The 27,645-nt window shown below is 53.8% G+C and overlaps 1 protein-coding gene across 3 annotated transcripts; it reads right to left on the minus strand.

Moving 5' to 3' along the window:
* Positions 1-591: 591 nt before the first annotated feature.
* On the minus strand, positions 592-27,645 carry VANGL2 (VANGL planar cell polarity protein 2). Of its 3 annotated transcripts, none has more exons than XM_082405913.1 (8): positions 27,314-27,645; positions 12,281-12,541; positions 12,021-12,141; positions 9,478-10,085; positions 8,574-8,710; positions 7,925-8,060; positions 4,995-5,226; positions 592-4,177 (listed from the first exon to the last, which is right to left on the minus strand). In XM_082405913.1, the coding sequence occupies exons 2-8, from the start codon at positions 12,349-12,351 to the stop codon at positions 3,917-3,919; spliced, it is 1,566 nt and encodes a 521-aa protein (XP_082262039.1). In that variant the 5' UTR covers positions 12,352-12,541; positions 27,314-27,645; the 3' UTR covers positions 592-3,916. The 3 variants fall into 3 exon arrangements, with proteins under 3 accessions (XP_082262039.1, XP_082262041.1, XP_082262040.1); XM_082405915.1 differs by lacking the exon at positions 27,314-27,645 and adding an exon at positions 26,926-27,015; XM_082405914.1 differs by lacking the exon at positions 27,314-27,645 and adding an exon at positions 15,881-17,116.

Here is a 27,645-nt window from a genome sequence, read left to right on the forward strand (position 1 = left end):
GCGAGGGCTTTCTCTAGTTGCGGCGAGCGGGGGCCACTCTTCATTGCTGTGTGCGGGCCTCTCACTGTCGCGGCCTCTCTTGTTGTGGAGCACAGGCTCCAGACGCGCAGGCTCAGTAGTTGTGGCTCACGGGGCTAGTTGCTCCGCGGCATGTGGGATCTTCCCAGACCAGGACTCGGACCCGTGTCCCCTGCATTGGCAGGCAGATTCTCAACCACTGCGCCACCAGGGAAGCCCAGGAATGTTTCTTAATAAAATGTGATGAGCCATCACTATTGAATGAAATCATCAACTGTTCTCTGAAACTCCTATGAATCCACCCATACAGGAATCTTTCCTTCCTCCTTAACCACCCCAGAGAACAGCTGAGTCCTCATGTTCCCAAGTGTCTCTCTTCTCAGAATCAGTGTTCAGAATAAGCAACTTCCTTTTTCAATCATCCTGAAAAGAGTGGAGCAATGATGAGCTCACGCTGCCCCCTCCTGGCCCACCCACTCCCTAACAAGGAGCATACATTCACTCTTTCCTGACCCTCTTTGGCTCTTTTTACTCCTGTGAAAAAAAAAGAAAAAAACAACAGAATGCCCCCACAAAAGTCAAATGTCTTTATTTTATATAAAAAAAATTTGTACAGTTTTAGTTCCTATGTTTAAGAAAAAAAAATCCCTAAAATTGTCATAATGTTTAGATCCACTGCAAACTGTAAAAACAAGCTTTTTATATATTAAAAAAAAGAATTTACATTTTACAATTTTCTACATGCATGCACAAGGTCTCAGCTCTGTAACCCAAAAAAAGGAAAAAAAAATCTAGATCCAACAGTGGAAAATTCTACATTTACAATCTCACTTGGAAGGAACTCAAAAATTCCTCTTCCTTTCACACACAGAAGAACAAATCACAACAATCACACACCAGGACCATCAGCAGAATGCTGCCCCATGGGGAGGGCAGAGGAAAAAGAAGACAGACTGACAGACACCACAGAGGGGCAAGGGAGCTCATCCGGGCCCAACAGAGAAGAAGAGAAGCACAAACTCTGGGAAACAAACGTTTCAGATAAGAAAGGATCCCAATGTCTCATGACAGGTATTGTGTCAGGGTTTGCAACAGGACTGAGGTGGGGATGGGGAAGTGAAAAGGTAAGGGCTGAAATGGAGGGGGTTGGGAAGAAAAAAGGAGAAGCTAAAGGGAAATAAACAAGAATAGAAACAGAGAGCATGAAGAGTAGTTTAAGAGAAAGGGACGAATGGGGACGGCGGCAGAGTGGCGAGGTAGGTGAAGGACTGAGGCACAGCTTCCTGGTGTGGAGGGAAGGAGGACCAGCCTTCCAAGGTGGTGAAAAGGAAGGCCTGGGAGGTGTGGTGGGGATGTGCTAGGATGCCATGTAGTCATAGAAAAGAGCCCTGGAGAGACCCAGCCACAGCATCCCTGATGGTGGCATATGGGGCGCGGGTGGTAATGGGTGGGCAACACCCCTATGGGGGAAGAACGAGCAAATCCAGCATGTGATGGGACAGGCAAAGTGGGGGACACTGCTCAGAGGGACTGAGTCAGCTGCACACCCCACAGCAGTTCACAGCATGAAGACAACTTCCCATATAGGAGAAGCAAAAGACAAACACAGCCGTACACTTGACAATTCATCCTGACATTTCAAAAAATAATAATAACAATAATCAAAGAAGACAAAGATACCACAGTTCTGATGCAAAGGACCAAAACACTACCATTCTCAGTCACAGACCTTAGTGCTTAGAGAGAGAGTCGGGGGGGGGGGGGGAAATGTCTTTTTGTTTTAGGAAAAGGGAATGAAAAAAATCACAGTGATTAAAAACATGGCAGGTTCTTAAAATAAACATTCCCCCGCCCCTAACCTAGGGCAGCGACTCTGATCCCAAAGACTTTCCCTCTCCCCACCCCAACTCCTCCTCAAACCACACCACATCCCACTCCTGCCCACAAAGGCAGTGACCCCAATCACCATCCAGGCCCCGTTTTCCAGGATAGTGAGGTATTTAGAAATGTGACCCAGAAGGGACTCCTCTGAAACCAGGTCTTTGAAGAGAAGGAAAAAATACCTTCCCAGGACCCCCAGGACAGGATGTATCTCACTCAGGCTTCTCCCCAAACCCACAGCCCCGGCCCAAGGCTGACCTCCAGGCCCTGCCTAGGTCAGCCCCATAACCCACCCAAGTGCAGACAAGGTAAGCACTGGCCGAAGAACCCTTCTCTAGTAAGCGGTGTGTGGAAAGATGTGCTTTTTCAGAAAGGACAGCAGGAGAAACAATCCCCAGGTTCCATCATGCCCAGGGCTGCCACTACACAGAGAAGACTCCCTGGTAAGAGATCAACTGTGATCTTACCCCAGGGTGCACTCTGCAAGGCAAGAACAATGAGTTTTCCAGGGGAAAGACGGGCTTATAAAGGGGCATTTGAGGACTGGCCCAGGGGACTGCTCCAGCCCAGCCACCAGAATGCTCCCCAACATGGGTGCTGGCTGGAGGTATGTGAGTACTTCTTAGTTCTATTCCCCTTGGCTAAAACTACATAATTTAAGGGTGTCTGATTTAAAGGCTCAGATTTACAGTGAAAGTAAGTATTAGAAGGCCAGCAAATTTTGCTCAAGAATTCAGATTGGGTGCAAAGACTAAGGAAGCTAAATGGGGTGAGGGGCTAAGTACCCATCAAAGGCAGCAATCTTGGTCCCTCACCCCAATACAGAGGGAGACCAGAGCCCAGAAAACCAGGCAGTGAGGGAACAGGGGGGGACCCTGGCCAGCCAAGGAAAAGAGACCCCTGAGGCAAAGAAGTGGACTTAAGGCAGGGGATGAGGAGGAGCTGCTGGCTCCCCCCCAAAAAGAGATGAGGCAACAGGTCTCTGGAGCTGAGAGAAGAGACAGCAAGACTGGGGGTGGCTGGTGAAGGAAAGAAAAACATTTGGCTGAGACCACCAGGGTGGGTCAGGGTCTGCAAGCCACTAATTCTGTATAGAAGTCTACGTGGCATCCTTCACTGGGAAGGGGGAGACCCGTCCCACCATGGTGGGAACAGAGGTGAAGGAAGTTCAGAGGGCAGGGGTCAGCGATGTTCACGGGGCTCTCTCCCAACCTTCCCCCAGGGAAAGACCCCTTGGAAGAAAGGTACTGTCCCCCAGGGCCCAGGAAAAGTGGTCACAGAGGTTTTCCATCTCAGTTTGCCTGTGGTCACACGTGACCACACAAATCAGAAATGGAAGGTCGAGATTTCAGGGTAAAGGATGGGATCTTCCCTTGCTCTGAATATGTGTGGATGGGGGAGAGAGGCTCAAACAGCTGGAAGCAAATAACCCTGGCAGGGAGGCCCCGGACGCTGGGGCTGTGTGGGAGGATGCAGGAGGATCCTTGCCCAAGAACTCCGGCTTGGGGTGAGCGGGCAGGGGGAGCAGATCCACCTGCCGCCAGGAGGCAGCAGGTAGTGCTGCCCAGGAGTTTGGCACCGTGGCTCTCTGGAGTCAGATCTGCGCCCCCCAGAGAAACCCTTTTGGGGGCCACTGGATAGAACTGCTTATAGGAACCTGGGTTCGAGAGTGGGGCTCAGGTGGGCCCTGTGCCCTTTCAGAAGAGACTGTCACCCGGGGAAAGGAGAGGGAGAGAGGCACTGATTCCTGCAGGGCCTGGAGTGATACAAAAGTGAGGAGGGTGGGAGAAGGAGAGGGAATTTCCCAGGTACTGTTGACAGCAGGATGGTCTCTCCAGGTTCACATGGGGTAAATAAGGAAGAGGGGAGGAGACAGGTGGGGGGGTGGTTAATTCAAGTAAAAAAAAAAACTAGAGCAAGAGGAAGAAGGTGGCAGGAATGTGGCAGGGCCTGAGGGCCACGCCCCCACCACCCTCAGGAGCCCCCCGCGTCTCCCACTCCCCCTGCTGTTGCACAGTCACACCGAGGTCTCAGACTGCAGCCTCATGACAAACTTGTGAGACTTGGGGTCCACAAATTCCTCGGAGAGTTTGAAGAATGGGACCTTCTTGGTGCTGACCACCAGGCTGAAGTCCTGGCGTTTCAAGAGGAAAACGATGCCATCCTTGAGCCCGTTGGTCACCGGCTCCTCGCTCACCAGTGTCCACTGTTTGGCCAGCCAGCGTTCCTTGTGGTACTGGATGGTGGGTCCAGCCGCCAGGTACCGCTCCAGGAAGGCCTGAGGAAGGGAGAAGGGACTTCACAGGAAGTTCTCCCTCCCACCCACCCAAACTCCTTTACCCCTCGGGGGGTACAGCTTCCAAAGACCACCAAGATGTGCCCAAGCTCACTCTCTGCAAACGATCTCAGAATGTTAGAGCAGGAAAGGGCCTGAGATCATCTGCCTCAGACCCTAGTTTATCAATGAGGGATCGGAAGCGCACGGAGGTGACATGACTCAGTAGGGTCGGGCCTGGGACTCAGCTCTCCTGACCCCTCATCCCCGGCACCTGCTATGACCCGGGCAAGCCCTCCCTCGTCCTTCCTTCTTCTCCCTTCTGCTCGTACGGGTAGCGTCCAGCAGGGCTGCACCAGCAGAAAGCTAGAGGTGTCACAGTTAAAGTGCAACATCTTTAGTCACCTGTTCCCCAAAGATGGCTCAGGGGATGCAATTCTAGGAAGTTGGCTGTAGAGCTGAAGGGTGGGAATGGCTCAAAAAGAGCACAGTGCAAAGAACATCTTCTGGAGGTGAGGGGGATAAAGGTGGGAGTTTGGATCTGAAAATTCCGGAACCCCTACAGAGATGAGAAATAGCTCTCAACCATTCCCAAAACGGTCCTGAAACTCCGTCTTCTCCTCACCACCTAAGAACTTCACCCCATGCAGAGATGGAGTGGATGGAGTACGGATGAGAGAAGAGACTATACAGAGGTAGAGATGAGAGAGAGAGGGATGGAGGGTACGGAAGGAGGTGAGAGAATAAGGGAGAAGGAAGTGGAAAGGAAGGGGCCAGAACTGGGGAAAGAGGAAGGATGCCGGGGGCAGAGTGGGCCTACCTTGGGTGTCATGTCGTGAGTGATGCAGAACTCAAGGTGCTGCAGGATGCTCTCCATGGTGTGGTAAGGCTGCTGCTTGGTGGTGCGAAGATACTTCTGCATGGCACGGGCCATGGATGCGAAGATGGCCTGGGCTGCCTCCCGTGGGTCCATCACCTCCCTGGGGTTCTTCTGTTCCTCTTCCTGCAGCCGCTTAATGTGAGTGAAGGCCTCCTCCACGGCCACCACAAGCCTGGGGGACATGAGGAGTATGGACCAGACGCCAACCTCTCACCTTCCCCCCAGCAGCCTGAGCGAGGTCAGGCCTTTGTGCTCTCCCTGAAGCAATACGCACCCAACTGGAGTCAAGAACCAGGCTTTGGGGGCTGTGTGTGTGCATGTGAACATGCATGTGTGCAGCTGGGTAGAGGGGGAGGGTCTTTCCCCCTCTAGGGATAGGAAACAGTTGTAGAGCTCAGTGAGCTCAGCCCAGGGACCCAAGGAGGACAATCTAGTGTCAAACCCAGAGAGACAACTATGGATCAAACCCTAGAAAAAGCCTCCTTAAGACCCCCCAAATCACACTTCAGTGGGTGAAAAATTAATAGCTGTAACTACATCAAAATGACAGATGCCTATTCAACCATGACAGCATGGGCAACATTAACTAACACCTGGGGTGGGCAGAGGTAATGCAAAAAATATGCTGCAAATCAAGAAGGAAAAGGTAAGAACAGCATTGAAAATGGGCAAAGGAGTGAACAAATAATTCGTAAGAGACCTGAAAGGCAGAAAAATAGATGAAGTCGTCACTGGATAGTAATCAGAGAATTAAAATGTTAATAAGATACTACTTATTCATCAAAATGGAAAAAATTAGGAAGATGACCATCATCCAAATATTGGTCAGGATGGTGGAAGATTTCTCTGAGTACTATGCAGCGATGAGATGCAACAAACCAGATATACAGACAAGGGTGAATCTCAAAAATATACTGTTAAGGGGGAAGCAGGGAAAAGAAGCCAATTTACATTAAAAGCATAGAGACATACAAAACAATAACAGTATCCGGAAACCCAGGAACCTGGGGACTTCAAGCAGCTTAGGATGGGATTCTGGGCTAAGTAAACGTGTGGATCTGTGTAAGTCTACCATATCTCTGTTTATTCTTTTGCTTCCCCCAAGTGTCTCAGTAAAGTTTCTTTCGAAAAGATCCTTTTGACTCAGGATCTGAACCAAGGGAAATAGTTTTCTCCTCGTTACAACCAAGGTAATGGGGAAGGAAAGGGTCCCCTATGGTGGTGGCAGCACAGGAGATCCAAAGACCCTAGTCAGGGCAAAGGTAGAGGAGGAAGGGAACATCTCCGGTTTCCTTCCCACGAGGGCCTTTTCTGAGACAACTGGAGACTTGCTGCAATGTCACAGAAATGGAGCTGCTGACCTTCAGTCTACTGCAGCCTCGTGTAAGAACAGGGTCAGGGCTACCTTTCTCCCTGGAAGCCTGGAGATCATGTGGGAGGAAGGGCAGAGTTCCATGACCCTCTACTCCTCCTCCGTGGAAATCCCAACAGACCAAGGTGGGCCCTGGCAACAGTAAGCACCAAGAAAGAATCTTCAGGCATGACTAGCATTCACATAACAATGTGAACAGGAAAAAAGGAGAAGTGAGGACAGCGTTTAAGAATTTACCAAGATATGGGCACTAGAACCTCATTTTCTTTTTTCCCGGGAAATAAATGGATATTATTTTATTTTATTTTTTTTTAACATCTTTATTGGAGTATAATTGTTTTACAAGGGTGTGGTAGTTTCTGCTTTATAACAAACTGAATCAGCTATACATATACATATATCCCCATATCCCCATATCCCCTCCCTCTTGCCTCTCCCTCCCTCCCACCCTCCCTATCCCACCCCTCTAGGTGGTCACAAAGCACCAAGCTGATCTCTTGCCTCTCCCTCCCTCCCACCCTCCCTATCCCACCCCTCTAGGTGGTCACAAAGCACCAAGCTGATCTCCCTGTGCTATGCGGCTGCTTCCCACTAGCTATCGGTTTTACGTTTGGTAGTGTATATATGTCCATGCCACTCTCTCACTTTGTCCCAGCTTACCCTTCCCCCTCCCCGTGTCCTCAAGTCCATTCCCTAGTAGGTCTGCGTCTTTATTCCCATCCTGCCCCTAGGTTCTTCATAACCATTTTTTTTTTTTTTTTTTTAGATTCCATATATATGTGTTAGCATATGGTATTTTTTTGCAGGTAAAAATGTACCATCTGCTGAGCAAGCCTACAAGATCTACTGGAAGGAGGGCTAGTCTAGCCTCAGTCCCTGCCATTGCCAGGGAGGCTCACATCCTTTAATAGTCCCTGCTCCACTGTGTAGACAGAATTCAAATGCCCCGTCCACTTCCATCAGATGCCCATCCCCTGGTTATCCAATAATCTCAGTACGTTTTGCAGATGCAATGAAAGTGCTGAGTCAGTTGACTTTAAAATAAGGAGATTATCCTGACAGGTCTGGTCTCATCACATGAGCCCTTTAAGAGCAGAGTTTTCTCTGGCTGGTGGCAGACGTCAGAGAGAGACCTGGTCTTGCTGGCCTGGAGGAAAAGGCGAACTACCTATGGGTCCAGGTGACAAGGAACTGATTCTGCCAACAGCCAGTGAGCTTGGAAGGGGACTCGGGCTCAAACGAGAGTCATCTTGATTTCAGCCCGTGAGCCCTGAGTGGAGGGTCCAGCTCACCCGTGCCTGACCCATGGGACTGTGAGACAATCAATGTGGGGTGTTTTGCAGCACCGGGTTCACGGTGATTTATTAAGGCAGCAACAGAGAGCGAATGCACACACCCCACCCATATCATCAGCAGTTACAGAAGCCGATGGTCTTCCTCTCCCCAGCCTATCCACACCCCACAGCCCCCAGCACCCCCTCCTCCCCCAGGGACCCACCTGGCCCTCCTCTTGCGCACCCTCCGCTCATGCTCGGCCTCCTCGTAGTAGTACTCGTTGTGGCTGTTGTCCCGCCTCCGGGCCGCTGCTGCAATCACAGCCCGGGACTGGCCCGTGGAGTTGTTGGTGCTGTTTTCTGCACAGGAGCAGGAGAGAGAGGGGATGGTCACTTCAGAGCGTGGCCTCCTTTCTCACTCCAGGAAGTCTGGAGCCAGCAACCTGACGCATTCAGAGGAAGCTGTGTCCACCCCCCAGCAACACCTCCCGTTCCCAACCCTCCTGGCCGCGTCTGGGAGAGGCCCACAGGAAAGCAACAAGGAAGGCACCGGAGGGCAGGAGTCCCGCACACGTTCCTCCCCAGTGCAGGAGGTTCTGGAGCTCAGAGAGCGAGGGCTTAGGACCAGGGCTGATGAGCAGACGCAGAGGAGCCAGATTAGGGGGACGCACCATAGCATAAAGGGACAGCAAGTAGAGTCAGCAGCTAAGACCAGCCACCTGGCGTTAAGGGAAATGACAGAACAGAAGGGGCTGGGATACGGGCTGGGGAAAGGAAAAAGCAAGGCAAGAAGGGGGAAAGAGAAACGGGAGGCAGGAACTTGGGAATCCTGCTTGGGAAGAGACCAGGAGGCCGAGGAGCAGGGCCGCTCACCCTCTCCGAGGGAATACACCTTGAAGCCAGACACTTTCTTGGCCAGGACGGACTTGGGCAGGTTGAGGAGGGCAGGGTTGTAGACAGGGAAGTCATGGTAATACTTCTCCAGGATCCACACTGCCACGCGCTGGATGCTGTGGGGGACACGGCAGGAGGGGGAGGGAGAACGGACAGACAAGGGGCGCAGGGGGAGGGACACATCAGGGCAGGTTGGCAGGGCAGGAGAGGACAGAGGGCAGGGACAAGCTGCTTCCAAGGAGCCTGGCTCAGGGCCTGAGGTCTACTTACCAGGCTCCCAAGCCTTCCCCAGGGAGAGAAAGCCCAGGGGAGAAAGGGCGTCGGGCCAGGGTCCCCAGCCAAGGGTCACCTCCTCCCCTCCATCATTCCCCCCCAAGATTCCCTGCAGGACCAGGAGGTGCTATTGATACTCTGGATGGCCAGGGCGGCCATCCTGCCCACAAGTTTAGGGGGGGCTGAAGAACTTTCCTCATTATCTTTTCCTCTGGGGAGGGGAGTCCCTCCTCTGGCCAGCTCATCTCAGTGACCACTGACTAAGTGTCCTCAAGAGGCTGTGCCTCCAAGAAAGAGCTAGAAACGTGATTCCAAAAAGCCCCTGTTCATGCCCCAAACCTTTTTCCTCTTTGGTCCATCCCTCTCTAAGATCCCCGATCTCTAATTGTCTGTTCATCTATTCACTCCCAACTCCTAACTCCCGCCTTACCTGCTCCAGGACCCTTAGCCTGACAAACGCTGTTGAAAACCTAGGATGTGCAGAGTACACAACTCCGTCCCACACAGCCCTCCTAACCCATCCCTTCCAGCCCCACCATCACACCCTCCTACCCTACGGTCCCCTCAGCCTCCTCCCCAGGCCCGTCTGCCTGCCCCGACGCGCCCATACCTGAGATGGCCCACGTTGTAGAAGCGGCTGGCCCCGTCGGTGGAGCGCACGACCTTGAGCGTGAACTGAGGCTGGAGCTGGCGCAGCTCCAGCAGGACCACAGCCAGGTAGTGCACGAAGAGCAGGGCATCTACCAGCGACACGGCAAACTGCACCACGCCCTGGTAGCTGCGCTCGCGGGCGTCCAGGATGCGCACGCCGTAGAAGAGCCAGTAGGAGACGACGAGCAGGAAGACGAGCACCATGAGCAGGGCACGCAGCACGAAGACACGGGGCAGAGAGGCCTTGGGCCGGCGGAAGAACAGGGCCCAGCTGCCCAGCAGCAGGATGAGCAGCTTGAAGGCCACGGAGATGAAGAGGCCCTCGCAGGCTGTCCCGCACGGCTCCAGCTCCTCCCGCCACAGCAGTGGGGGCAGCAGCAGGAAAGCCAGCGGCGTGAGGAAAGAGAGCAGGGCCAGCGTGGCCCCCGCCGCCACGCCCAGGTGCCGGGAGCAGTCCAGCGGGACGCTGTCCTCCATGTCCTTGGCGATGCGCGTGAGGTCATCGTGGGAGATGCTGTGCTCCGAGGTGCCCGTTACTACTGTGGTCGTCTCCCCCCAGTTGTCGTCCTGCATCAGGAAGGGCCGCAGCAATGTGGGGAGAGGAGGAGGAGGCAGGGACACAGGAGAAAAGGTGAGCGGAGAGAAGACAGAGAGCAAAGCAGGGAGAGGAGAAAAGAGGGCAATCAACAAACATGCAGCCATCAAAGTACTTACTGAGCTCCACCGCATGCCCAAGCCTGGCCTCTGCAGGGATGGGACATCTGAGACCTGGGCCCTGTGGGAGCTTCATGCCATCAGCCAGACAGTAAAAAACTACACATGTACCCTCAGAGCAGAGGGTACAAGACAGATGCCAGGGAGCTGCTCAGCCAGAGACTGGGATCCGAGGTCAGACTCTCCAGGCAAAGTGGGCAGGCTCGATCAGGCCACCTGCAAGGCCAGGATAAGCAACAGGTACCTATCCTCCAAGTATGGAGAGCCACTCAAGGTTTCTGGTTAAGGGAGTGACCTGACAAAGGCAGTGTGGTGAAGAGAAGAGGACACCGGGAGGAAGGGTTGGGGAAGGTGAGTGACTAATGCGGGGCATGTGAGACACAGTGCAGACTCGGGGCCACTCTGGGTCTCTGGTCCGCCTGGCTGGCTCTATTGGGCCATCTGAATGCCCACCACACAGGGGCTGCCTGTTCCTGGAGGCAAGTGGGTGGACAGGCTGAGGTCCCCTGGTGCCCTTCTAAGTGTGGTCCACTCAAGCTGTTTCTCTGCAGGGGCTGGACGCCATCCCTCAGAGGAGCCCCAAGACCACCAGCGGTCATTCGTGCCTACACCCTTAACTCGTGGGCAGTCTGGGAATATGGAGTCACATTTTGACACCCAGGGGATTCAGGCTACAGGACAGAGACAGAATGGGGAGTGTAGGAGACTGCCTGGCAGGGTCATCGACTAGGGGGTGGAAGAATCTCCTCGCCGAGGAAAGGAGAAGAGTCTGACCAGAAGATGAAAAGTGGAGGCGCTGCCTGCTCTCAGCTCAGGGAACCCTAACATGACCCTCAGCCACACTGCCTAGGCACTCCAAGCATCAAGGGCCTGGGCACTTGTCAACAACAAGGAGCTGATCAGGTCTCAGGGTCACTTCAAGAATTCAGGAGGCCAGGTCTCTGGGAGAAGATGGGATTGGGAAAGAGAGAGAGAGACCATTTCCCTCAGGTACTGATCTGCTCCCAAGACCCAGGAATCCCCAGTGTCAGTCACAGAGATGTCCTGTGAAGTCTCCAGCTCCCTAAGATGCTCCCAAGAAGAAAGAAAAGGAGGAATGAGACACGGACAACCTCACAGTCAACTCAAATCCTGCCTCTGCCTTCTGCCAGCACTGGGTTCTGCCCCCTGACCTCCCTGCCAGGTGCACACAGTGGGCCAGAGAGGCTAGACCAGGAGCAACCTGCTCAGCCCTGTCCCAGAGAACTCTCTTCCAGAACCTCCTCCGTCTCCCCAGGCTCACTTCTTCTCCCTCCCCTTTCTCCCTCGACTCCTCCCACCTACCCTAAGACCAGAGGTGCTATTCTATAGTTCGACACCAGAGAGCGCTGGAGTGCCCATGCCTTTAGGCTCAAGGAAAACTCAGGGCTGCCACACCCCCAGCCCCTCCCACTCCAGATTCCCAGCCCCTCCCACTCCAGATGCCCAACCCCCTAACTGGCTGGCCTGAGCCCAGAGGAGTCAGGCAATTCCCATTACACAGCCCAAGTCACATGGGTCATAAAGACGAAAGAGGCTGCTGCTTCCAAAGGGATCTCTGAATTCTACTGAAATTCTACTGAATTCTACTGAAACAAGGTCCTAGCTTGGGACACTTAGCAGACGTATGTCACAAGATGCCCTCCCTGATCTGGTTGCTGTTGGAAGAGACCAGGTTTCCAGGCCCTTCCCCTTTCTGATGGACCTCTAACTTCTCCAGGGATCAGTCTGGAAAACACCTGGCCTAGACCTCATCCCTCTGACGCTCACCCGCTCATCCCCTCGCGTGGACTCATTGTCCAGCAGGGGCTCCCCTGGAGCCTGGATCGTCACCGACTTGTCCCCACGGCTCCCGTCTCGGCTCTTAGAGCGGTGTCGGTCCCGACGGTCCCTGCGGCAGGAGGCCAGGGGAACAGGCACAGGAGGTCAAGGGGAGGACCCGGGTTTCTCAGCAGCCACCCCCAGTCCACCACCCCTGTGCATGATCCCACCCCTCCCCCCCGCCTGCGTCGCGCCCCACGCACACCCACCTGTGCTTGCGGGAGCTGCGGGAGTGGCCCGACTTGTAGGAATAGCCCGAGTACTGGGACTCGGTGTCCATGGCGTCTGAACGCCGCGCCTTGTAGCGCTCCAGGGCCACAGGCTGGGGCCTTTTGGGGGGCCCCACTGCCACCTCCTTTAGCACCGACTTCTTCAGGCCAAGGGGCACCTTTAGAAAATCAACCGTCACCCTGAGGGACTCTATTTTGCTGGACGGGTGGGCTGGTCTCGGAGAAAATCAAGCGGCCCTCCTGAGGAGAGGAAGCAGCCGGTTAGGGGGAGCTGGAGCTTTCTGTGGGGTCAGAGTGGAGAGGCAGGCCATCCCCAAAAGGCAGCTGCAGGAAGCTCAGCGGAGCCTTGCCACTACCTGAGAATATTCCACCCAGGTTCCTGCTCTGTGCAGTGGGCCCAGTTCCTCCTGCCCTGCCTCCTAGAAAGAGCACCCCCAGACTGTGCCAAGGGCTCAGGGGTGGGGGAAGACGGCCAGCAAAGGCCACCCAGAATGACCCAACACTGGACCCCCTGCAGGGGAGAACCAGGCAATGCTTTCCTATTCTCAGCCAGGAAAACTAAGACTCGGCGAAGGCAGGTTCTGGCCAGGCCAACTGGTTGGACCAGTGGAGACCATAGCAGGAGGCAGCTAGCTCTGCCCAGTGGCTACCCCAAGCCTCTCCTTCTCTCCTCTCATCTCCTCCCACTCATAAGTTCTGAGTGGGCCCACAGGGGACTGCCTATGGCTGCTTCTCTTGGCATCCGGTCCACAGCATCGACGTCAAACATACCCATAGTTACTGCCAGGTCAAGTTGGCGGCTCCCCCTGAGGCTGTGTATGTGTGTGTGTGTGCTTGTGTGTGCACACAAAGCAGGGGTAAGGAATGGAAACTACAGATCACATGGTGGGGGGCAGGAGGGAAAAGCGAGTAGAAACCATTCTCTAAAAACCTAACATCCTGAACTAGGCAAGGTCATGAGCTTATCTGGCTATTTGTGGGCTGAGGGGCAGCATCTTTCTTCTATACTTTCACCTGCTAAGTCTGCAGGGAGAAGGACCTCTTCTTCTCCCCTCCTCTCTCACTCTCAACCAAATCCTGCTCATTCCTCAGAGCGCAGCCCCTACCCCCTCAGGAAAGCCCCCACCTCCCCCAGCACCCAATGTTACATCTTCCCCTCCAACCCCGACCCCACCGTCATCATCCCCGTGCACTGAGCAGTCATTTCCTACCTTCACTCACTGAGTCATCAGCTCTTGCTTAGGCTCCTTCTAGGAACCATGTACCCTGCTAGGCCCTGGGTACAGTGGTGAAAAGACACTGAGTTCACAATCTAGCGGGGCAGGTGCACGCTAAACAAGTAAACAGGTGAGTATAAACGACTAACTACATCAGTGATGAAAGGAGAATAACGAGGACAGTATGACAGACAAGTCTGGGGAGCGGGGCTCCTTTAAACTGAGTGGTTCCAGAAAGTCTGAGAAAACAACAGCTAAGCCTGAAAGAGCACAGGAGTTAAGCAGGCAGAGCGGAGGGAAAAGCCTGCAGAGCTCAGAATGCCCCGTGGAAGGCCAAAGGCAGCAAAGAGTTGGGTGGACCAGTGGAGCCGGAGCTGCGGAAGGGAGAGGGCAGTGGAAGGTGAGGCTGAAGAGGTGGCCGGGGGCCGGGTTATTGCAAACTCCATGGGTCAGGGGAAGAGCTCATGGGAAGCCTGCAAAGGGTTTTAGCTATGCAGGTATGGACTAGAAAGAGGAGAAAGCAGAAGTAGGGAGATGAGTAAAGAAGCGACTACTGGGCTTCCCTGGTGGCACAGTGGATAGGAGTCTGCCTGCCAATTCAGGGGACACAGGTTCGATCCCTGGTCAGGGAAGATCCCACATGCTGTGGAGCAACTAGGCCCATGCGCCACAGCTCCTGAGCCTGCGCTCTAGAGCCCGCGAGCCACACCTACCGAGCCTGTGCTCTAGAGCCCACAAGCCACTGCTACTGAGCCCGTGTGCCACAACTGCTGAGGCCCGCATGCCTGGAGCCCGCGCTCCACAACAAGAAAGGCCACCGCAGTGAGAAGCCTGCACACCGCAATGAAGAGTGGCCCTCGCTCGCCGCAACGAAGAGAAAGCCCACGTGCAGCAACGAAGACCCAATGCAGCCAAAAATAAATAAATAAAATTAAAATTAAAAAAAAAAAAAAGAAGCGACTACAGTGGTGAGGCTTGGATAGGGCAGAGCAGCAGAGGAGATGGGGAATAGTCACTTTTGCAACATATGTTGGTGGTAGGACCAACAGGACTTAATTGGACTGCGTGAGGGGGAGGGGAACGTCAAGATCTCTGGCCTGAGCAAGACAGTAGGTGGTAGTGCTATTATTAGGTGGGAAGACTGGGGAGGAAGTTGGTGAGTACAGTTTCCAGTGTGCTGAGTTCATGACTGTGAGACAGGCTGTGGAACAGGCAGCTGGGTGTCAGAGGAGCTGGACTCAGAAAAGAGTCTGAGCTAGAGGTATGGATGGTGTGCAAGGTCAAGGGAATGGATGAGGTCACCCAGGGAGAGGGTTAAATAGGGGGTCCCGAGAACCCCAATATGTAAACGTGTCCGAGGAAAGGGATCAGGCAAAGGGGCTGAGAAGGCAAGGCCAGAGGAGCCTGGAGGCCAGAAGAGTGGGCTCTCATGCAGCCAAGAATTAGAGTGTTTCAAGGTAGGAATAAAATCAGCCAGGTGCTGCCAGAGGTCAGTTACGTTAATTTGCTTTATGTAGTTGTTAACTTTTCTCCAACTGAACTGAACCATCAGTAACTTGAGAATAAGAACTATGATTGATACATATTTGTATCTGCCACCTTCCCACGGGCAGATAGCAAGTAACTAATACCCACCTGACTCTCAGGGAAACTGCAACGACTGTAGGGAGATGAAATCAATGCTAAATCCATTCATTTATCCTCCTAACAGAGTTATGTGGAGGCACTCCATGGCCTAGTGATGTCTGTCAATAGCCCCATGTCAAGGCAAATGTGTGACATTACATACATACTTAGGCAAACACGACAAACATACTTAGGAAGACAGAGACACAATATCTTAACCCACCCTAAACCTTTCTAAAAGCTTTTGCTACAAACAAGGCCCTGTTCATCTCCCTGTCTGCAAATTACATGTTGGGGTCCACTACCCCGTCTCCCCCAAGAACCCATTCTACTGGTCTAGTCCCTGATACAGTTCAGACACATCACCTGCAGCTCTCTTGCTGTGGTTCAGCTTACTCTTTCTAGTCATCCTCCTAAAAACTGAATTTCACCAGGAGGTTCAAAGAGAACAACTGGGTTACAGAGTGAGAGAGGTGGAGAAATAAAGACGAAAAGGACTGCCATGGACTCCAGTCCAGACAGAGACACCAGAACCCAGACTCTCCATCTCCCCAGCCTGAGTTCTCATGTCTGCCAGAGCCAACAGCAAAAAGAGCCTGGGATTTGCACCCGAGTAGCTGAATTCCAAGCCTAACTCTCCCACTGATGAGCTGTGTGACCATGCGCAAGTTACTTAACTTCTCTGTGCTTGGCAGCCTGGTAGGCTCATTGGTAAAATAGGGAAAATGATACACACCTCGTGGGGTTGCTGTACGTATCCTGGGGGTAAAAGAAGTACTTTAATAAACTGCTCAGCAAGTAATAAGTTAAGCAATTAATACACTCTGGCTTCAGGATCATTCCTACTCCAATCCCCAGATACTTCCTCTGAGACTTGGGGAAGAGGTGGTATAAATAAATCCTGCTGCTTGTACAACTAAAGTCACACACACACACACACACACACACACACACACCAGACCAGAACCACCACTTCAAACACACCCAGGAGGGAAGCTGATGCCATTGTGCTTCCCCTACAGATAAATTTCAAACCAGACAAGGGTGCCAGTCCCCTCCCAACCCTTTGTTCTAAGCTGCCCTCGCCTAAAGCTCCCTACCTTCCTCCCAGCTACTTATTGAAGACCCAACAGAAACCCAGCTCCCCTGGCCTGCTTCTCCCACCCCTACCTAACAGAGGGGCCAAAAATGAACCCAATTTCTGAGGCCCTTGCCTGCTGTCCCCTCAAATACCCCAGGGAACTAATCCAAGCACTGGAGAGGCTGTGGGGAAGGATGGGAGGTGAGCAAAGAGAAGGGCAGACGTTCCCCTTGTTTAATCGGTCTCAGGAATCAGGGGTTTGGAGGGTCTCCCGGGTGGGCAGCGTTCCCAGGGAAGAGAGTGGGGGAGGGGATCGCTGGATGAGATCAACAAGTGGAAATGTGGGAGGCATGACAGGACAGGGAGGGAAGTCCGGACTTGCTGCAGGGCAGGGAGTGCCCTGCTTTGGGGGGTGGGAGGCTGTAAAAGGGAATGTGTTCCATTGCTTTTCACCTTGCCCCCACCCCACCCCAGACACACAAACACATTCACCCGGTCCCCTGCTCAAACCAACCATGGATTATCTGGGGTTGGCCAGAGAGGAGAGTGGGAGGGAAGAGAGAGGCCGTCACAAAGAGGAGACCCTTCTCCCCTCCAAAGGTCTTTCAGAAATAAAATTAATGGAATGTGTCTCAGTATCATCCCAAGAGGATTGGGAGGAGGGCTGGGGGGGAAATGTGGGGGCTTTTGTCCCTGCTGCCCAGCTTCTCCCACAATGATCACCATGGCAACCAAAGCCCCCTGTTGCCTAGGTGATGGCAGCCAGGTCCTGGAACCCATACCCAGCATCCCAAGCGAGAGAGGTTATGGAGGTGGGGGGGTAGGGACAGAGGGGGAGAGAATGGGGTTTCTCCTCTGGCGGCCCCAGCTTTTGTATGAGCTCTGGGATCGGGTTTCTTCAGGAAACAATCAGAGGCCTCTGGAAAAAATACACTCAAAACCCGGCAACAGGCAGAGGGAGTAAGGCTCTTCTGGGTGGGGTGGGAGGCATCGGAGGGGTTTGTGTTGGCCAAAAGTCAGACGAAGACTAGACCCTTCCTCACTGCCCCACTCAGAGGAGCAACCTAGGCAGACAAGGCCTTGGACACAGACACAGGCAGCCCCACGCGAGGCGCGTGCTGAGGACCGATGACCAGACGGCAGGCGGCCATGGTCACCACCTCCCCCTGCTGCTCTAGCCCGGGGCCACCACACCACCCAGTCCCAGCTCCTTTCAGGCCTGGGGTGGGGAAAGGAGGCAGAGACAGGACCCAGATGGGGCTGGGGTAAAGAACTGTGGGAGCAGGGCAACCAGGTAGAGAAGAAGGTGGGGAGGTGACAGAACACAAACATGCACCCAGAAAGGGCGCCTGCAGTTCCTCGTCCCTACCGAGGACAGGGCTGGGAGTTCCAGACCCGAGGCGCAGCGGAAGGCGCTTGTGTGGAATTTCAGAATGCACTTCCAGCTGGAGGGGGGAAGAGGATGAGAAAGAGGACAGGAAGCCAAAAGTTTTCATCCTACAGGAGCAGCGCTCCGATAGGACCATTTTTTAAACAAATGGCCTTCCTCTCCTCAGGCCAGGATGGGGGAAGGGTGGTCCTGCCTGGACGCAAGGAAATGGACATGATCACCTCTTTAGACCCCTCCTGCAGAGGAGTCTGTGGACCCTTGCCCATTAAAGGGCTCTGATTCCTATCATCTTCAAAAATACTGAATCACTATGCTGTACATCTGAAACTAACACAACAGTGTAAGTCAACTACACTTCAATTTTTTTAAAAAGGTCTCTGATTCCTACACAAGAGCCTAAGTCTTACCGCATGTGCCCTGCACCCTCTTCCCCACTACAAATCATGGGAGGTGTGGACATGTGGGCCCCCAGCCCCATGGCTCCCTAAGCTTCACCTACCACTGCCTCTGTCCAAGGATATCAATGTGAGTTCCACCCAAAATGCTGGATGCCCACCCTCCTGGGGGGCACCAGAAGTCCCATCTCCCAGCCCAGTATCCAAGGAGCTAGATGTCTGCCCAGAGAGACCAAGCACCTTGCCAAGACATCAGCTAGTGTGAGGCAGAGCAGATTCCAAGTCACAACTAACTGTCCCGCTTGGTTTCTCCTCTTTACCACATCACTCCCTGAGCTTCATGGACGTGCTCAATCCAGGCCGCCCTGTCAGACACTGGTAGAGGCAGGAGGTGTCCGATGTGGGGGGAAAATGCAGCACCTAACAAGCTCCCAGGGAGGAGAGGGAGGTTCCAGAACCTCTGACTGTGCCCACATCGTTCTCCACGCACCCCCACCGCCAAAGGAGGAGACAGTGGATTGACCCACCCAAGTCTCGGTAGGTCCCAGCACTAAGCTAGAAGAGGCCTTCCAGGTGCAACCCCAAGTTTTACAGCTAAAAAGGTAGGGCCCAAAGAAAGAAGGGTGCTAGCTCATGGTACTATATCCGAGGCAGCCCTTTCTGGCCTCCGTTGTTAGAAAGACCTCACTAATACTGGGACTCTGAGGCGTGCTCCTCTTGGAGTGAGGCCAGGTTCCTCCACGACACTCCTCCTGGACTCTGGTTCCTGGAATAGCCAAGACTATAAGATGGCCAGGACAGGAGAGAATTCACTGGCTCCTGCCCTAGCCCTTCTTCCTCAGTGACAAAGGGACAGAGACTAGACAGGCCTAAGCTTGTTGAGACAGTTGAGACTGAAGAGCCCCTTCCCCTGTAAGGGCTGGTTTCTGCCTCTGCCCACCGACCACTCCTGACTGAGGATCTCAGTGTTCCTTCATCATTCCCATCCAGGCTTGCACCACGGACGAGCCCTCCATCCCAGGAGGCCCATGCTGGGTTCTCCCTACCACGAAAAGAACTAAGGCACAAAGTGGGCCAGGACCAGCCCCAGGGCCTAGACCAAAACTGGGATTTTTGCACCCCCCATTCCTGGACCCTGAAAAAGGCCCCAATGTCCTTAAGTCACAGTGCTGTCCAGGAGGCCAGAGAGAACAGCTGGATCTCAGTGGGCTGAGGGGGTAGGAAAGAGTCGGACGCAGAAGTCCGAAAGCTGGCACCAAGCCCCGCTCCCGCCCTGTTAACGGGCACTCTCCCAGGACGGCCCCAGACATGAGCTCACCCTCCTTAGAGCCCTGGGGCAGGGGGCAGGATCCCTCTCCCCACTGGGCTGAGTAGCAGGGGAAGAGCCGTGCTTGGGTCATGCAGACAGTCTATGCTTCCAGAGCAGCTGTTCACCACCAGACCCCAGTGCAAGGAGCGCTGCAGGGGAGGGCCCATGGATTGGGCTCCCGGCCAGGATACCTGAGCTTGCATTCTAACTGAAAAGGAGCTAGGGAAGCCAGAGCCAAGCCCTTCTCCACCTACTTCCTTAATTTCTCTCGATCTAAAGCAGGGGGGTCCTGCTTTAGACACTGAGGACCCTCCAAATCCACAGACACACTTAAGCACAGACACAGGCACATGTGCACCCGTGCTCATATTCCCCCTCTGAAACCCGGAATGGCTCCTGCCTGCCCCGCCCAGCTCCACCCACCCTGGCCAGGCAGGTTCTGTAGAGACCTGCTCTGCTTTCTCTCCAGCACGCCCACCCCCAACCCCAGCTCTCAGAAAGTCCCTGCCCCCAACGCACTGCACACAAGTACACGCATGTTGCACACACACCATAGCGCTGCATTCCCTGCCTCCCCCAGACCCATTCCCAGTCGGTCTGGAAAGGAACACTGGGCGGGAGGAAGGAGTGCGCGGTAGAAGGGGCCAGTAATCCCTCTGGCATCTGTCCCAGGTGGAGGCCAGAGGGGAGACAAGATGCTACGCTGGGGAGAAGGTAACCGGGGCTTCTAGATGCCTGGATGCTCTGTTAAATTTGCACCAATGAGCAGGCCCCATAACTCCCACCCACCAGGCTCTGAGCTTCCTCCTCCCTCAGCTAGGGCAAAGGACTGGCCCCTACGTGCCCACCACTAAGCTGCGGAAGAGCCAAGAAGGAAAACAGGCACCCTGAGTTGTCCTCAGGGACAGGAGAAGGTGGAAACGGGAGGCGGGCAAGCCACATTGTCCCAGAGGCCAACTTCCTGTGCGCTCCACATGCCCACCCTTACGGAAAACAAAAATGCCTCCCCCTCTTCTTAGCCTACTGTCCTAGGTGGGCCCCAACTGTCCCTGACCCCAAGAGACCCTCAAAGCCTGCTCACCCAGCCCCCACCTCGGGGGGAGGGGGGGACTAGTAGAAAGCAGATGAGGAGTCAGCCAACCTTAGGTCTGCACATGGATGGGGAGAGCTGTGACGTGGGGACACTGGCAACAAAGGTCGGTTTGTGTGGGGAAAGCAGTAGGGAGGGCCGAAGGGTGCAAGACGCAGTGTGACTAGGGGTGCGGGTGGCAGGCCTGGCTCTCCCTGGGTCTCCCCATTCTGAAAACCTTCTCCTCCTGCTTCACTCCAGGGCCTCTGACCTGGTAAATCAGCCAGTTCGTATCTAGGAAAACCGAGCCAGCTGAAAGGCCCAAGCACCAGCCAACCTCCACTGTCTTGACAAACCCACCACCTGAGGTTTCCACTCTTTCTGAGGAGCCTCACATCCCCCAACCCTTATATCTGCCACCCTAATCCTGGAGTAAAGCAGGGGACAAAAATAAGTGTTTCTGTTCACACCCGGTTGCTTTCTAAGTTACTGCATTCACACCTCGGGCTCAGCACCTGTTCCTGTGTACCTCCACTCACCCTAACAAGCCAGAGCCCCCTCCCCAGACCCTCACACACACACACACACACACTCTCTCTTCTAGCCAGACTGGGGGAGCCACGAACTCTCTGGTGAAACTCTCCGGGGTCTGAGGGATATTGTTAGGGGGTTGCTGGAAAACTCTACAGACAACGAGGGCCAGGCCCTTCCAATCAAAACAAGACTCCATGGGTTATGGTGGCCGGAGCCCCCACGTGTGAAGTGACCCAGCAGACAGGAACAGGCCAGCCCCCGGGGATGTTCTGCCCAGGTGGCAGGCCTGCCCCAGGCTGTGACAACAAGGTGCTCCTCCTAGGAGACCCCATTCCTCCAGCAGACTGACACCCTCCCTCAAGGGTAGACTTCTCTACTCCTCAGGCTGACATCTGGACTCGTGTCTGCTTTTCAGGAGATAGGGGAATTATTCAAGTTTGAGATTAAAGGCAATAATGAACAAAACCTGAACTAAATGAAATGAGAGGAGGGAAAGGTGGAAAGAGCACTTTGGAAAACAGAAGAGAAATGACATCAGATAGACCTAGCATAGCCTCTGAGGAGCTATGTAATCTTAGATGAGTTGCTTGCCCTCTCTAAACCTCAGTTTTCTTATCTGTAAAATGGGGATAATTGTGCCAACTTCAGAAGGTCGAGTGTTCAATGAAATAATGTATACAGAATATCACAGAGTCAAACACGTAACAGATGCTCAATAAAATGTTAGTTTCCACCTCCTTCTCCTATAGAGGGTGCACAGCCAATCCCCTTCACTCCCTGTTCCCATAACCTCATTGTGAGAAGTAAGACCCCACCTGGAATAAGACGGAAACAACACTTTGGCTACAGTGCTGGCCCCAGCCCCCAAATGACGGCCCCTCTCTAACTTAGACCACACCCAGGTCTGAGAGAGCAGCCAAAACCCCTCATCCCACGCTCTGCCTCTTTCCTCAGGGGCTCCTGGATCCTCCAGCCTCTCTCTTCCCCTCCCTCCTTCCACATTTACAGTGAGGCAGGGCCTGGGCTGTAATCACCTCCTTCTCTCCTGCAGGCGCTAAGCTCAGCTGTGTGTGGAATGGCAGGAGAAGGGGGCCCCAAGCCTCCCGCCCCACTCCAGCCCCCAACTTCTTCCCACTCTCCCCTCTCACTGCCCCACCCTGATTACCAGGATATCCTCAGCTCTGCTGATTCTAAGCCTGCTTCTCCCAAACCCGTTCCCAGCTGTCATGTCTGTAATTACCAGCCTTGCCAGGGGCATCAGACAAGCACAGCAACACCTAATTTCCAATGGGCGCCACCACACAAGGCCTCTGCCTCCTACTCTGAACCAAGCAGTGTGGAGAAAGGGATGGAGAGAGTCTTCCTGACCCACCTCATTTCTCTCCACATCACAAGAGAAAAGGTGACAGAAGGTTGCCCAAGTCAGATCAGCAAGAGACAGGATATAAAGAGTAGGATTTACTCCCAGGCCTTTTCCTTCACCTCTGCTACCAAAATCTCCCCATGAACAGGGTTACCCACCTGGAGAGCGTGAGAGAAATTTCAGGTCAATTCAGAGAGAGGGGAAGTCAATGCCCAGTAAAACAGGAAGATGGGTACCCACAGGGATGAGGGCAGATGCATACTGGAGGGAGCTGCCCAGGAAAGAGGAAGAAAGAGTAGGTTTTAAAAAGTCCCATCTGCGACCCAGACTCTGAGAAGAGGCAATAATATCCCAGCCTCTCCTCTCCCTAATACCTCCATCCCCAGCCAATCACACAGGACTTCATTTTATAGGCAGGGAAACTGAGGCCAAAACCCCAGTTAATACTTCAAAATCCAGTAACACCAGCAGCATGTGGCTCACCAGCACCCCCGGTTCCTTCTAGCTCATGCTCAGCCTCTACCTGCAGCACCCTCCCCAGGCCCCTCCCTGCCTGCCTTACTCAGCCTTTAAATCCAGCTAAGGTTGATCCACACAGTGGAATATGATTCAGCCACAAAAAGGAGTGGAGGTGTGATGCTACAACATGGGTGAACCTTGAAACAATTATGTTAAGTGAAGGAAGCAAGACAAAAGGTCACACATTGTATAATTCTATTTATATAAAACATCAGAATAGGTAAATCCATAGGGACAGAATGCAGATTGGTGGTTGCCAGGGGCTGGGAGGTAAGGAATGGGGAGGATATATTAACCTGTATCCTTAATGGGTACAGGTTTCCTTTTGGGGATAATGAAAGTGTTTTTAGATAGAGGTGGTAGTTGCACAACACTGTGGGTGTACAAAGTGCCACTGTTCACTCTAAAATGGCTAATTTTAGGGAATTCCCTGGCGGTCCACTGGTTAGGATTCCGCACTTTCACTGCCGAGGGTGTGGGTTCGATCCCTGGTCGGGGAACTAAGATCCCACAAGCCGCACAGCGTGGCCAAATAGATAAATAAATAAATAATAAAATGGCTAATTTTTTTTTTTTTTTTTTGGTCACACCGCGTGGCATGTGGGATCTTAGTTCCCCGACCAGGGATCGAACCTGCACCCCTTGCAGAGTCTTAACCACTGGACCACCAGGGAAGTCCCTAAAATGGTTAATTTTATGTGATGTGAATTTCATCTCAGTTAAAAAACATCCAACTAAGGGCACATCTCCTCCAGGGACCCTCCCTGACACCCACGCCAGGACCAAGCACTCTTGCTCCACATTCCGGTGGCCTCCTGAACACACCTCCATATACTACTCACTGGGTTACAGTGAATCGGCATGTTTATGCACATTTTCCCTATGAAAGCTGGTCTTATTCACCCTTCCATCCCTTGTGCTTCACACAGCACCTGACAAATAGTAGGCAGTGCCCAATGTGGTCTGCCAGAAGAAGTGCAGAACCAAGGCCTAGCTCTCCTCCCCAACCCAGAACTCACTCCTTTAATTATCATCAATCAGAACCCAAACCATTCCAGCTAACGTTTACTGAGGGCTTCCCAAGTGCCAGGCACCATGTGAAGTACTCTCTATATATTACTTCATTTAATCCTCATAAACCTAAGAGGTAGGGCCTATTATTAACTCCATTTTACAGGTGAGGCTTCAAAAGTTATCTACTCTATCTGAGGTCTCAGAACTAGGAAGTGGCAAAACCAGAATTTAGGAGCAGGCTAAAACCCAGGGAAGGAGACCACTAGAGGTTCCTGGAGGAAGGCCCAACCTGGGGAGGGAGGATAGTGCCTTTTTTTTTTTTTTTTTTTTGGTAAATATTTATTTATTTATTTATTTGGCTGCGCCAGGTCTTAGTTGCAGCAGGCGGGATCTTTGTTGCGGCGTGCAGGATCTTTTAGTTGTGGCATGTGGGATCTAGCTCCCTGACCAGGGATCGAACCCGGGCCCCCTGCACTGGGAGCACAGAGTCTTAACTGCTGGACCACCAGGGCAGTCTTGAGGATAGTGTCTTAAGACATCTAAGAGGCTGAGGAATAGGTTTTAAGAAGCTGCCCAATGTCACAACACTATTAAGTACTAATTCCAGCCAACTCTGCTGGACGCTTCCCTTTGGCCTCACAGTGTGGGGAGCTGCTCAGGGAGGAGTACCAAGGAAAACTGGAGACCCTCAAACTCAGGGGATGAGGGGCATCCCAGATCTCTTCACTGTTCCCCACAAAGCTTCTGTAAGTCAAGTTGATCCCCCTCTAACTGAAAGGACCTCTTGGAAACCAAGTAAGCAGATAAAAGTCTGTCCTGCTCTAGGGACAGGGAAGGGGGCCCTTCCTCAGATCTCGAAGGAGCAGAGGGGGCACACCAGAGAGGCCGGCCCCAGAAGAATTAGGGGGAGAGAGGGCAGAAGCAAGACAATGGGGGAGGAGGGGGCAACGCGGCCACTAGTTCCAGTATGAAGTACTTTCAGAGGCGGCCTTTCCTAATGTCTGACCACAAGTCCTCTCCTCCTTGGAAGAGCCCCCCAACACACACCAGTATAATACATCATGCATGCAGTGAGAGGACAGGAGCGAACAAAGTACCCTGGAAGGTACCCCAGAGCATACCATCCTAGATGCAAGAAACTCGCTCGCCCTGGGAACCTTACCCATCAGATAGGTGTCAGGTTTGGGGAAATCATGCATTTTCTTAATCCAGTCTTTTCCTTCTCTGCCCCACACCTAGTCCCAACATTTTCTGCTCTTATCCTGGGGGCTTAAGAAAGGTGGGGAGCCCTGAGGGCTAAAAAGGGAACATTCCAATTGCACATGCCCATTAGGAACTCCCATTCGGGAATTACCCAGAGACCCTAATGGGCCTGTGCATTCACAGCCTCAGCTCCTAAAACTGGGTGCCTCGATCTAACCTCTGGCAGCAAAAGGAAAATGACTGAGAGTGAGATGGGCAAACAAGGCATGCATCCCAAAGATGGCCAGCCCCTTCCCTTCACCCCAAAAGAGAAAGAATGAGAGAGAGAGAGAGAGAGAGAGAGAGGGAAAGAGACAGAGAACGTAGATGCTGCTTCTCTGGGGACCGATACATCCACTTCCCACCGCACCATCATGACGGTGAGTACAGCCCTCGATGGGTGCCTGCCCCTTCCCCACCACAGGGACAACTGCCCTCCTGGCAAGCTCAGCCCCTATTCCTCACCCTGAAACCTGGCCCCAGACCACAGCTCCATCCCAATCATGCTTCTCACCAGCAAAAAGAAAAAGTGTGTGATAACCCACACAGACACACCTGCAGAAACTCCTTTAGAAACACCCTCCACTGCCCTCCCCAGAGCTCCCATGCTACCTTCTCAACCCCATGGGAAGGGAACCCAAGATGTTAAGCACCGGGTCTCATCCCTCCAGGCATGCTCCTTCCTCTGGCCTCCATCCCATACCAAAATCCCAGACTCCTCGGGAACTATAGGATCCTAGAGGCAGGGCAGAGTTAGTGGGCTCCGAAACAGCAAACTCCAAGGTGGCTTTACAAGAGAACTGTGGCCTGAGGGGGCTGAACTTGGGCTGGGAAGCCAAGAATGTAGCCTCTCCAAGCACTAGAACCCTACCTATAAGGTGGAATAAGAGGATGTCCCTCTTATTCTTCTCCCTGACTCCTCCAATCCCCCAGATTCCTCTAGGACTACCACCTGAACCCCTGTTCCCTATTCCCCACAACACACACCCTTGTCCAAAACAGGCACCTCATAAAATGGCCCACTCACTCCCACCCATAGGTCTCAGATACTTAAGGCACTACCCTCAAAACCAGGGCAGGGCCATCCAAGAAGCCTCAGAATCCTCCAGGCAGCCCTCCTTTTGGGCTCTCTGCCAGGAAAATCTGCCTGCAGAGGCAAGTGGCAGTACCCCCAATACACACTCAGAAATGCACACACCACCTAAGGCAGGCACACGCTGGTACTTATCTATCAACACAGGTTACACACAAGAGAACACATTCACTCGCATCCCTTTCCAGTACACAGGTGCACACATACCTATCCAGGTATGCCCCATTCTGCTCTTACACACCCACCTTCCTCAGTACCTATCTCTTTCCCATAAACCCCTACCCAGTTCACACACATAGACACACACCCCTTCCCCAGAGTAAGCCCATAAATACATATCCAAACACACCACAGATACACGGTCAGCTCCTGCTTGGGTGCACACACACTCAGGCACAGAAAAACACCTTCATCTCCAAACCCACCTGCAGGAACACGCAGCACACACACACAAAAACAAAGAATCATGCACACTGATGCTCCACCAAGCCTTTAAAACTCACCGATGCAGAGCCCACAGCCCCTCAAATGGGTAAATATGAGTGGAGAGAGGGACGCCGGCGCCTGTCCTCTGGGCCCCGATAGATAACACAGTGCCCGGGTCTCTGGCCTCCATCCCCATCCTCGACCTGCACGAACACCCCCTCTACTCTCCTCGGGCGGGTCTTCCCAGACTCCACATCACACCCTCAACGCATACCTGCCCCTGGCCCTCCCCACACTTCTGAGGGGAAGTGTGTATGCACCCCTAAACACCCTCGCCTTCCAATACCTCCAGATTTCGATCCTTCCACTGCCTCTCCAACCACCTCCAACACACACTCCCAGCCTCTGACTTCAACCGGCTCCCCCGGTAACATTAAGGTCCCCGCCGGGCGCCGGGCGCCGGGCCCCCGGGCCCAGGAAAGTCCCCGGCTCTCCAGGCCCGGGCTCCGCCCCCTCCCCACGCGCCCCTTCCTCTCCCCAAAGTTGGGGGGGCACTCCGCTGTGCAGTGGGGGAACGGACCGGAAGGGGGTTACCCCGCGCCCCCCTTCCCCCATAAGCCACCCCGCTCGCTGGGGGACCGGGCACCCCCTGGCCCCTTGCATGATTGTCCCCTTTTCTGTTTCCTTTTTTTTTTTTGCAAACTTTGCCCGCGCCCCCTCGGCCCGGCACTCACCAGCCGCTGCGAACTGCCGGGTGGGCTCCGCCGGCGCCCCACTCGGCCCGGCGCCTTTGTATCCGCAGCGTTCCGGGTCGCTACGAACTCCGCGCTCCCGGACGGGCAGCGCGGACGATGGGGGGGTGTAGAGGGGGGCTCCTGAGTCTGGTCGCCCCCTCTCCGTCCCAGATCGCAGTCTCTTCCCCCTCAGGGCCCCAGGGGCAGGGGGCCGGGGGGAATGCGGGGCGCTTAGGCTCCCATGGCGGGACCAAAGATCAAGGAATCAGGGATCAGGAATCAGATCGGGAACCGGCGGAGGAGGAGGAGGGGGCGGAGGGGGAGGGGACGAG

This window comes from Balaenoptera borealis (assembly GCF_965194805.1).
Source record: "Balaenoptera borealis genome assembly, chromosome: 1".
Lineage (NCBI taxonomy): Eukaryota > Metazoa > Chordata > Mammalia > Artiodactyla > Balaenopteridae > Balaenoptera > Balaenoptera borealis.